Source organism: Myotis nattereri (assembly GCF_964212035.1).
Source record: "Myotis nattereri genome assembly, chromosome: 14".
NCBI classification, from domain to species: domain Eukaryota; kingdom Metazoa; phylum Chordata; class Mammalia; order Chiroptera; family Vespertilionidae; genus Myotis; species Myotis nattereri.
Genome location: NC_138089.1, coordinates 56,454,652 through 56,466,131, shown reverse-complemented (window position 1 = coordinate 56,466,131; position 11,480 = coordinate 56,454,652). Strand labels below are relative to the sequence as shown.

Sequence of the window (11,480 nt, the reverse complement as noted above, 5' to 3'; positions counted from 1 at the left end):
CAACTCAATAAAGGGCACTGTTTGAGAGATCTGGTTCTCTGCATACTCACCAGCATTTGTTATTGCGGTTATTTTTTCCTCATAGCTCAATGTGGGTGAAGGTAGTCATGTCCAGTACACATTTAAATGAGTGAAATTAAAATCTATCCTAGCAGAAGGTCAAGGTGCCTAAAATTCGTAAGTCAAGAGATGGGGCATATGTATATTTCAAGCATTGGAAGTAAATGCCAGCTGCAGCAGCCAGGAGAGCTGGGATTGGTCACCCTTGAGGAGTTGGACAGACCGGGCGGGTTAGGGTGAGGCTGGCAAATTGGAGTGATGCAGAAGAGGAAAGGTGCTTTTGTATTTAAGAACCCCGTCATCGTACATTGTGTAAATAAAGCACGTGAACGTATTACTCACTTCGACTTTATAAGTAGCATCTGGTTGCTGGTTTAACTCACATTTAAATTTATTATCAGGACTCCCATAATTGCCCAAACTTACCACCAGGTAAAACAACCTCTCCGGGAGCGAACTACAACTCCCAGGATCCCGCGGGTTGAAGAGGTGGTGTGTTCTCGGATTCAAACTACAATTCCCAGAATTCCGCGGGTGGTTCTGGCCGGGCTCGGTCAGTGGGGCAGACGCGCGTCGGGCACCCGCGAGCCCGGCGGCGGCGGGCGGCGGGCGCGGCGCTGCTGCGCTCTCTGCCTAGGCCTCCCCGGCTCGGGGCTGGCACCGGATTCAGCCAAGGCTGTCGCCGCAGAAAGCCTCCTGGACGCGAGGGCGGAAGTGGTTCAGCCCCGCGGGGCCCCCGCCGCAGGTGAGACGCGCGCGCGGGGCTGGCGAGGGCTCCGTGACCCGCCTGGGTTTGGAGTGGAAGGATGCGTCCGGACCTCCCCGGAGAGTGCACCACGGGGCCGCCGGGTCCTGGGGTGGAGGGGAGCCCAGGGAGTTTGCAGAACGGAGGAGGGACGTGTGATGCAGGCTGAAGGGGGCGCGGGAGGGGGCAGGGGTCGGGGGACGTGGACCTGCAGCGCCCGGTGCCGCCGCCCGCCCGCGCGTACCCGCTGACGCCCTTACCTCGGGCGGGACCCGGCGTTGGGTCCCCAGGCCTGGGAGATGATGGCGCGATGGGGCGCGGGTGGCAGGGAGCCGGGTGAGGTGTGCGAAGAGGCCTGGCCTCCCGAGCTCCCTTGGAAGGCCTGCAGCCCGTCCCTGTGCTACTCGGGGTTCAGCAGGGCCCCTGCTGTGTGTCGGTGATAGGAGCCCATCGCGCCCGCCTGTCCGCGCCTGGGTAGCCTCCGAGGATGGGAGTGCTTTGCCAGGGGCCGAGGTCCGCAGGCCAGAGCCCTGCACTTGGTGGTGGGCACCCAGGGTCTGTTTATGCCAACCGACTCCCAAGCCTCCTCTTGGGGAAAGCAAGCCGGGCCTGGGTAGGGTTACCCGGTGCGCTTGGCAGGACTTAGTGGCTAAGAACGCGGAACAGGCTTCCGGCACCAAATGTTTACTGTTGCACGTGCAGGCCGTTCAGATCCTGATTGCGATTAGCTGTGTGCCCGTCAGCAAGTCACTTGCCCTCTCTGAGCCTGCCCCTGCCCCATGGGAATAAAAGTCCCGCACACTGTGGCCACGTGGGCACCCTGCTGGCCTCGGTGTGGTGGGCTGTCCTGTCCGAGCAGCTGCACCTTTTTCCAGCCGGCCTTCTGGTTGGCAACCCCTACTCTAAGCCAGTGGCTCTCAACCTTGGCTGCACATTAGAATCATCACCTGGGAATCTTTTTAAAATCCTGATCTCTGGGCCTCATCCTCTGGGAATTCTGTTTCTTTGTTATGCGGTGGAACCACGGGGTGAAGTGATAAATGTGAAAGGGGGAACCTACAAATGACATCATATGCTTTGGAGCCAAACCTGGGCTCAGATGCCAGCCCCACCACTTCATAGCTGTGCGGCCGTGGGCAGTTCCCTTAACGGCTGGGCGAGCTTCCTCAGATGTGAAATGACATTGCTCACGCCTGTTTTAGGTTTGTAGGAAAGAATAAATGAGAGGATTCTCGTAAAGGACTCAACCTTGCGCCTGTTACACGTGCGAAGCGTGAGAGCCGGTGGGTGGGAGCTGTTACCAAGAATAATCGTATGAGGACACTTGTCGGGCAGTGTGCTTTGCCTGTGTTGTCTCTTTGAATTCATGAAACCACCCTGAGAAGTAGGTGTAATTGTGTCTTTTTCAGACCAGGGGATGGCGGCCTGCAGGGGTCACGAACTGGCCGAGGCACAGTTTGTTCTGCGTGGAAGAACAGGTCCTACGTGACACCACTTAGATGATGAATCTAAAACCGTCAGGCTCAGAAGCAGAGAACGGGATGGTGGTTGCCAGGGGTTGGAGGAGGGGAAACGGGAAGGCATTAGTCAAAGGCTGCTACGTCTCAGCTACACAAATGACCGCATCCTAGAGGTTGCTATGCCGCATGGGGCCGGTAGGTAGCAACGCTTATAGATTATCATATGCTTAACGTTTTCTCAGAGGATAGATCGTAAGTGTTTTATCACAAAAAGTAACCGTAATAATAGGGCAGGAGGAAGCTTTTGGAGGTGATGGATAGATAGGTTTCTGGCATATCGATTATGCTGATGGCTTCATGGGTGTGCACTGCTCTCCAACTCCTCCGCCTGTAGATATTAATTAGGTACAGCCCTCTGTATATCAGAAGGAAGAAGGGGAAACGGCCTAGGCCTAGGGTCATGCCGCTGCTCAGCGACAGGCCGGGAGCTCACATCCTGGCATCTCAGCTCCAGAACAGGTGCCCTGAACTCTGCGGCTCCCGGTCTTTGCAGCTGTTGAAGCACAGATGTGCCTGGGCAGCCTTCCGTGTTAGGACCCGGGTGTTCTCGTACCACTTGGGGAAGAGGCGGGACCCTGCAGCCCTGGCTGCTGGTGTTTCCTGTCCCGGTGGGAGGTGCTGTGAGGCTGGAAGAGAGTGGCCCTCCCACCCACACGGTGAGTCTGGCAGGTGCCGTGTGAGGAAGAGGCAGCTGAAGCAAGTGCAAGCGGGGAGACCTGGAGAGCTTGCTTAAGAGAAGTAATGGTCTTGTTTCAGGGCTGGGAAGGGTCTCGAACTGCATTCTCTGGGCAGCTCGATGCTTGGGTGGGGGCAGGGGGGCCACTCGTGCGCCGTGGGTGTGAGGAGGAGCCCGGGACTCAGCACGCCGCTGTTCTCATCTCGGCTGCCCGTGAGAGCTCACACTGCCTCTCAAGACCTCTTTTATGTAAAGAGTTGGAGCAGATCATTTCTAAGGGTTCTTTTCGCTCTAAAGAGGGGGGTTTGTCATTCTAAGTTGGCGGCTTAACCCTCTCAGCACAGCCTAGGGCGGGTGGGGTAATGGACACAGCAGGGTGTACCCAGACTTCCCTTGGGGGAGAGAACGGCACGGCTCCTTGAGCCTCCTGCCGCCGGGGGTATCTCTGTGCCCGGCTCCCTGAGCCTCCTGCCCCCGGGGTATCTCTGTGCCGGCCAGGTGGGGTGAATTACACAGGAAGCCTCGGGTTGCTAAGTTACCGTTGAGGGCCCGTGGGTCTGCGTTTGCAGAGCTCTCCACAACTGCTCTGCCCTTGAGTGATAAAAACTCGTTGCTCTGAGGACTACCCTGCTTCTCTGTCACTAATTGTACCTCTGAGTCTGATGGCAGATGAACACAGTGCTTGGGAACAAGACCTCTGGCCCTGGCCAGGTGGCTCAGTTGGTTGGAGCATCGCCCCGTACACCGAAAAGTGGCGGCTCTGATTCCTGGTCAGGGCACACATCCAGGGTGCAGGGTTTGACCCCTCTTGGGGCGCGTACGGGAGGCAACCCATGGCTGTTTCTCTCTCACACGGATGTTTTTCTCTCTCTCCCTTCCTGTCTCTCTCAAATGAATAAAACCATCCTCGGGTGAAGATTAAAGAAAAGGAAATGGAGATGATAGTAGCACCTGCAAGGGGAGCCTTTGTGAGGCTTAAATGAAAAGGACGGGAAAGGGCTGAGGGCTGGACACCCTGGGATCCGGCAGGGACCCCCCACCTTAACCCGCAGAGGGCTTTACACGTGGTTACCTGCGCTCACGGGCCTCCCCTGGTGAAACCCAGGCCCCTGGCAGCTTCCTCCCCCTGCTTCCTCCTGGCGCTGTCTGCGCCTGCCCTGCAGCCTGACTCCCGGGCTCTGCCTGTCTTGTAATGCAGGGCCCACTCCGCTGCACATGGCTTTGGGTCTGGCCGTCACTGCCCTAGGATGGGTGAAGAGCCTACAGCTTAGAGGTTTCAGGACTTGCTTGGGGGGCAGATGTGATAACTGGGCACAGTGATGCCTGCGGTGGACAGATTTGTAGTGGTCACTGCTACAAATGGGGACATGTGAGCACACAATAGCTGTTCATCTTATCCCCCATGGCCAGCAAAATGCCTCCAAAACCCTGCTCAAACCCCACCCCCACCCCCACCCCCACCCCCGCCCTCCAGGTCACCTCTCTGGCTGCCGCAGCCCCAGCCAGTACAGTTTTCCTGGGATGCGCCTGTGTGCTGCTGCACGCACCTCCCACTTCTTTGTGAATGTTTTATGCTTCCTACAATGAACGAGTTGTCTTCTGATCCCCTTGATGCTCCAGCCCTCTCAAACCGGACCCAGGGCCCCTTGGATGTGTGTCCACATTGGGATCTGAGCATTCCCTGTAAGAACTGCTTTTATTTGAATTTGCAGTTTCACGTAGAAAAACGGATGTCGGCACGTTCTGTCACCTGTTGGAGCATCTCAGCAGAGGCTCACAGGGTCCTGTTCCCTGCTTGCAACCCCGTTCATGGCCACACGGGTGCGCAGTCGGGCTGCTCGCTGATGCCAGAGAGGACCACACAGGCCGACCTAACTTGCAAGCGATCACGGTGCCAAGCAAAAGCCAGATGATGGTGGAGCAGGCTGTGTGATCGAAGGTTTCTGCATTGGGGGCTGGTGAGAGGGATGCAGACGAGCCAGGGCAAGGCTGGGTCCCCCTCGGCCTGCTCCACAGTCTCGCCTGTGCTGAGAACCTCGGAGTCTTGGCTGTCCTGCGCCAAGCCTGATAGCACCTATCTCGCCAGCGCCACACAAACGAGTTCTCTGGGGGCCCCCTCTTTGAAGGTATTGCATACCCAGGTATTGATAAGGAAATCGGGTCACAGTCACCGGCTGTTAATGTCGGATGACTGTCTCCAGCTTTGCCCTTTGTCCTGGAGCTAGGAGGACTCTTAGCTGAGTGTTAACTACGCCTGCCCGATGAAATGTGAAGTTTTACAAGGAGCACTCAGAGGCTGCCGACGTCTTGGCAAAGGGTAAATACTCCGCTCGGAACACCTGGTGCCCTGTAAATGTCTGTCTAACTTGGGGGCACATTTAAGCAATATGGTAGCAGTCTCCATTTTATATGCTGCCACCAGCAACAAACGCGGGTTGGGGATGGATCATTCTGAGGACGGTTGAGTTATCAGAACTTGTTTGCTCTTTACTAACAGTGTGTGAGACACAGCAGTGCAGGTGGAAAGCCTCCGTAATTCAGCACTAGCAATTCAGCCCGTATCTAGGGTAAAAACACTTTTCAATGAGAACCAGGCACAGCCCTTGGAAGTAAAAGGGTTAGAAAATTATGTAAGACCTCGTGTGGGCACCGTCTTGGCCTGGGCCCTGCTGGGTCTTCTGCAGCCTGGGGCCGGCGGGTGCCTCCAAGCCCGCTCCTGGAGGGGTGACCAGTGGCCCGCCGCTGGTCTGGCTGTCCTGCAGGTGGGGACTCGGTGAGGCCAGCAGCCCCGCCCTCGGGCCTACATATCATCTTCATTCAACTTTAATAGTTGCCATAAGTTATAAGTGAGCACATTTGACATTTTTTAAAATATATTTTTATTGATTTTAGGGAGGAAGGGAGAAGGAGATAGAAACATCAACCATGAGAGAGAATCATCGACCGGCTGCCTCCTGCATGCCCCCTTCTGGAGATCAAGCCTGCAACCCAGGCATGTGCCCTGACCAGGAATCAAACCGTGACCTCCTGGATCACAGGTTGACGCTCAACCACTGAGCCACACCGTCTGGGCACATTTGACATTTTACTAGTAAGTGGATTTCTGGCTTCCTGGAAAGACCAGCAGAGTAGTGTTATGGACTGAATTGTGTTCCCACAGATTCATATGATGAACCCCGAACTCCCAAGGTGACTGATTTGGAGATAGGGCCTCATATGGGTGGGCCCTGATCGGATAGGGTCAGTGTCCTCATGAGAAGAGGGAGAGATACCAGAGATCTCATCTTCTGTGCACGCAGAGAAGGTGTCCATCTCAGGCCAAGGACAGACACCTCAGGAGAAACCAAACCTGCTAGCACCTTGACCTTAGACTTGCAGCCTCCGGAACAAAGACATGTCTGGGTCAAGCCACCCAGGCAGTGGCACTTTGCTATGGCCGCCCGAGCAGACGAATCCAGGCCCTTGTGCCCCCGGTCACACAGCCCACCCTGGCTTCACTCTCCCCTTTGGCTCTTGGTTCCAGTAAGCACGTGAGTCTGTACCTTCTGCTCTCGGCCTAGACTTCTTGCAGCTTTTACTCCTTATTAGACCCCAAGGCCCCTGTGGATGACCTGAGCCTGTGCCTGGAGCTGGCCAGCACACACCCCACCCCGTTGCGGGGCCTGCACCCCGTGCCAGATGCCCAGCCTCAGATGGTGAGCCCCCTGGCAGGTGGCACCCCCACCCCAGTTGCCCAGCTCTTACTGTGTCTGCAGGTGTGGCAGCATCATGGACACCTGCCTCGAGTGCCTCTTGGAACAGGTGGGACCCTGGAAGGGGGATTCCCTGAATCCGTGGCGGCCGGTGGTATTTAGCTGCTCCAGGAGCTGAGCGAAGCAGTTTGGGGGAATGAATTGGCAGCTTCCTCCTGTCTGCCTGGCAGAGCTTTCTTGGGCATATTTTTAGTCCTTTATTTTTTTCCCCTTTCCTTTGAAAAATAGTCTTACTCTGTCATGCTTTGTCCTGAAAGGATTCAGGTGTGCAACTTGCACTGGTTTCCAATAAACATGAACGGGGGAGTGGAGGAGTGAGACAGGGAAGGGGACAGGGCTGTGCGCCAGGCCTGTTGCCACTGTGGGCAGCTTAGTCCTGAGAGGACTCTGGGATCCGAGCTTTGCCACCCGGGGAGGATGGTGTCTGCATTTGTTCCCATTGACATTGGTGCAGGCGGCCTGGCTTAGTGGTCATGTTAGAAACCCAGGCACTTTAACACCACAGTTTCTAGCAGAATGTGCTGCCCATCCCCAGCAAACCTTCCTTTCCAAGCTCCCCCTTCAAAGGGTAACAGAACCTGAAGTGCCCGGCGAAGGTCGCAGTGGGCCACTCCGTATTCATCCTGCCTCTGTCAACACCATTCCAGCATGGCTTAGGGCTGGGTGGCGGAGGACTTAGCATCTAATTATAAACAGTCCTCTCCTCCCTCCACCCCCACCCCCACCCCCACCCCAGCACATCTGCAAGACTAGTTCCTGTCTAGTTGCCTGTTTGCCCCACAAGGCCTTCACCCCCCTGTTGCCTGGTCCCTATAAGCTTTGCCCCAGGGCCTGAGAGAAAACCGCCACCCCTCCCACATCCCCCGGCCCCCAGGCCTAAGAGAAAACCGCCACCCCTCCCACATCCCCTCTGGCCAAGCCTGCCTTCGCCACAGGGACACCTGGGAGAGGGCAGGTAGCAGAATGCTCACTAGGGATGTGAGTACCGGGGCTGAGATACCCATCAGGTTGGAGGTGGGTCTTCCCTCTCCCCTCTCCTCATTTCCTGGGCGTCTCGCTCTCTGACATTCCCTGGGTGAGCTCGTTTTAGCTTTAGCTTCTGCTGGAAGCCGTTCTTGTCTGTGATCAGAGCAAAACTTGCATCGGCTTATGCCCTCAGGGAGGGCTTTCTTTATGTTATTTTTTCTGAGTGTCAATTTATGACTCAGCCACTCTCCAGAATTCCCTCATTTGTAGTAGTGATTTATTTGATTCTTTATTGTTTCCTTTTTGGTCAAAGCAAGTTATGTGGCCAAGCCCAAAGTCAAGGTATAGATATGTGTACTGCACCCTGGAAGCAATGAGGGTTGGGAGGAGTACTTGTTTTTTAAATTATTGATTTCAGAGAGGAAGAGAGAGGGAGAGAGAGAAAATCATTGATCGGCTTCCTCCTGCACGCCCCACACTGGGGATCGAGCCCGTAACCTGGGTACATGCCCTGACCAGGAATCGAATCGTGTGACCTCCTGGTTCACAGGTGGCTGCTCAACCACTGAGCCACGCTGGCCAGGCTGGAGTAAGTACTTTTGAATAACAGTCTAACCTACTGTACTGCCATTGTGCCTAATGGTGCACGGACCCCCTGCCGAGGCGGGGACAGTAGTGGGGACACAGCCAAGCCCAGTGCCCGGCACAGCAGGAGCTTGAGGCGACAGCAGACAGACTGTGCCAACAGCTGTGTCTTTTCCTTCTTCCTGCAGGCCATTGCCAGCCGGTGCTCAGGGTGCCCGCAGGGATGGGGTAAGCCTGTCAGGCCAGCGGCACTTACCAGGGGCCATCCTCTCACTAGGACCCCGGTGGCAGCGAGAGGATGCAGCTCTCGGCCGCGCTCAACGCCCTGCTGGTGTCCGTGCTGGCGGCGGTGCTGTGGAAGCACGTGCGTCTGCGGGAGCACGCGGCGGCTTTGGAGGAGGAGCTGGCCCTGGGCCGCCAGGCCCCCGAGGCGGCCGCGGCCCCGAGGATCGACTACCCGAAGGCCCTGCAGAGCCTGACGGAGGGCGGCACGCACATGGTGTGCACGGGGCGCACGCACACCGACCGCATCTGCCGCTTCAAGTGGCTCTGCTACTCCAACGAGGCCGAGGAGTTCCTCTTCTTCCACGGCAACGCGTCCGTCATGCTGCCCAACCTGGGCTCCCGGCGCTTCCAGCCCGCCCTGCTCGACCTGTCCACTGTGGACGACCACAACACCCAGTACTTCAACTTCCTGGAGCTGCCGGCCGCCGCCCTGCGCTTCCTGCCCAAGCCCGTGTTCGTGCCGGACGTGGCCCTCATCGCCAACCGCTTCAACCCCGACAACCTCATGCACGTCTTCCACGACGACCTGCTGCCCCTCTTCTACACGCTGCGCCAGTTCCCCGGCCTGGCCCGCGACGCCCGCCTCTTCTTCATGGAGGGCTGGGGCGAGGGCGCGCACTTCGACCTCTACAGGCTCCTCAGCCCCAGGCAGCCGCTCCTGCGGGCCCAGCTGAAGAGCCTGGGCCGGCTGCTGTGCTTCTCCCAGGCGTTCGTGGGCCTCTCCAAGATCACCACCTGGTACCAGTACGGCTTCGTCCAGCCCCAGGGCCCCAAAGCCAACATCCTGGTCTCGGGCCACGAGATCCGGCAGTTTGCACAGTTCATGACGGAAAAGCTAAACGTGAGCCACGCGGGGGGCCCGCTGGGCGAGGAGTACATCCTGGTCTTCAGTCGCACCCAGAACAGGCTCATCCTGAACGAGGCAGAGCTGCTGCTGGCGCTGGCCCAGGAGTTCCAGATGAAGACGGTGACGGTGTCCCTGGAGGACCACGCCTTTGCAGACGTCGTGGGGCTGGTCAGCAACGCCTCCATGCTGGTCAGCATGCACGGGGCCCAGCTGGTCACGGCCCTCTTCCTGCCCCGGGGGGCCACCGTGGTCGAGCTCTTCCCTTACGCCGTCAATCCTGACCACTACACCCCCTATAAAACGCTGGCCACACTGCCTGGCATGGACCTCCACTATGTCGCCTGGCGGAACATGGTGCCAGAGAACACGGTCACGCACCCTGAGCGGCCCTGGGACGAGGGGGGCATCGCCCACCTGGACCAGGCAGAGCAGGCCCGTATCCGGCAGAGCCAGGAGGTCCCACGGCATCTCTGCTGCCGGAACCCTGAGTGGCTGTTCCGAATCTACCAGGACACCACGGTGGACATCCCATCCCTCATTCAAACCATACGGCGCGTGGTGAAGGGCCGGCCAGGGCCGCGGAAGCAGAAGTGGACAGTCGGCCTCTACCCAGGCAAGGTGCGGGAGGCGCGGTGCCAGGCGTCGGTGCAGGGCGCCTCCGAGGCCCGCCTCACTGTCTCCTGGCAGATCCCGTGGAACCTCAAGTACCTGAAGGTGCGGGAGGTGAGGTACGAGGTGTGGCTCCAGGAGCAGGGGGAGAACACCTATGTGCCTTACATCCTGGCCCTGCAGAACCACACCTTCACTGAGAACATCAAGCCCTTCACTACCTACCTGGTGTGGGTCCGCTGCATCTTCAACAAGCTCCTCCTGGGACCCTTTGCAGACGTGCTGGTGTGCAACACGTAGCGAGTGTGCCGAGGCCGGGCCTCGGAGGGTGGCCCCTGCAGCTCAGTGTCCCTGGGCCCGCTAACCCCCGTGGTGGCTTCTGGGAATCGTGTGTTTATTTATTGAGCAGGCCTGCCCTGGGCCTGTGCCCCCGTGACTTCTTACTGCATCTGGGGCGTGGGGTTCGTATCACTCTGTGCCCTGTTATGGTGGGACACCCCCTCCCCCACCCCTTCTCCCTCCCGAGTATCCATACCCCTGGAGAAGTTCCTTCGGGAGGAGGAGAAGGACGCAAGGATCCCGAGAACCTCTTTGGCCGAGTGATCGTGCTGTTCCTTACCGAGTCCTTCTGGTTGGTGCCCAGGTTTCTGGAAACGGCAAGTAATCACCGTGGTTTGGGCAAGTGACTCATCAGCTTCCATCACTGTAAAATGCACCTGCAGCCCAATAAAGGTGTGTTTGGGACAGTCATTAAATGATCATAAACATCTCGGCCAAGTCTTTTTATTAGACGGTAGGAAGTGGGGCTGGGAGATGCCCTCCCTTTTTTTTTTTTAATCCTCACCCAAGGATATGCTTTCATTGATTTTGAAAGAGAAGAAGGAAGAGAGAGAAATATCAGTGTGAAAGAAACATATATCAGTTGCCTCCCATTTGTGCCCCAACTGGGGGTTGAACCCACGACCTAGGTATGTGCCCTAATCAAGAATGGAACCCACAACCTTTTGGTGAATGGGATGATGCTCCAACCAACTGAGCCACCTGGCCAGGGAAGTTCTGATCTTAATTGTTCCAGCAAAACTGGGTTTAAAATCAACAGAGGAGATTTGAACCCTTACACCGTGGGAGGCACCTGACTGCCTCTTGGCCTCACTGGCTGGCCAGCAGTCTGCTGCAGTGAGTGCTCAGAGATGCACTGTCATCTCCGGTGGAACTGGAGCTCGGGTGTTCTCCTCTGAAGAGAGATGCCCTTTTTAAAAATATATATATTATTGATTCCAGAGAGGAAAGGAGAGGGAGAGAGATAGAAACATCAATAATGAGAGAGAATCACTGATCGGCTGCCTCCTCTGCATACCCCGAATGGAATCAAGGCTGCAACCCAGGCATGTGCCCTGACTGGGAATCGAACCATGACCTCCTGATTCATAGGTTG

General features: G+C 57.1%; 1 protein-coding gene across 3 annotated transcripts; it reads left to right on the top strand.

The window, feature by feature from the left end:
* The first annotated feature begins 624 nt into the window (after positions 1 to 624).
* POMGNT2 (protein O-linked mannose N-acetylglucosaminyltransferase 2 (beta 1,4-)) lies at positions 625 to 10,810 on the top strand. Of its 3 annotated transcripts, XM_081105551.1 has the most exons (3): positions 658 to 805; positions 5,894 to 6,092; positions 8,493 to 10,810. In XM_081105551.1, exon 3 carries the CDS (start codon positions 8,603 to 8,605, stop codon positions 10,343 to 10,345), a length of 1,743 nt encoding a protein of 580 aa, XP_080961677.1. In that variant the 5' UTR covers positions 658 to 805; positions 5,894 to 6,092; positions 8,493 to 8,602; the 3' UTR covers positions 10,346 to 10,810. The 3 variants fall into 3 exon arrangements, with proteins under 3 accessions (XP_080961676.1, XP_080961677.1, XP_080961678.1); XM_081105550.1 differs by lacking the exon at positions 5,894 to 6,092 and having other exon boundaries at positions 625 to 805; XM_081105552.1 differs by lacking the exons at positions 658 to 805; positions 5,894 to 6,092 and adding an exon at positions 4,915 to 5,318.
* The last annotated feature ends 670 nt before the right edge of the window (positions 10,811 to 11,480 follow it).

Coding starts and splice junctions, on each gene's coding strand:
- POMGNT2 (XM_081105550.1), top strand. CDS start 8,603: ATGCAGCTCTCGGCCGCGCTCAACGCCCTGCTGGTGTCCGTGCTGGCG.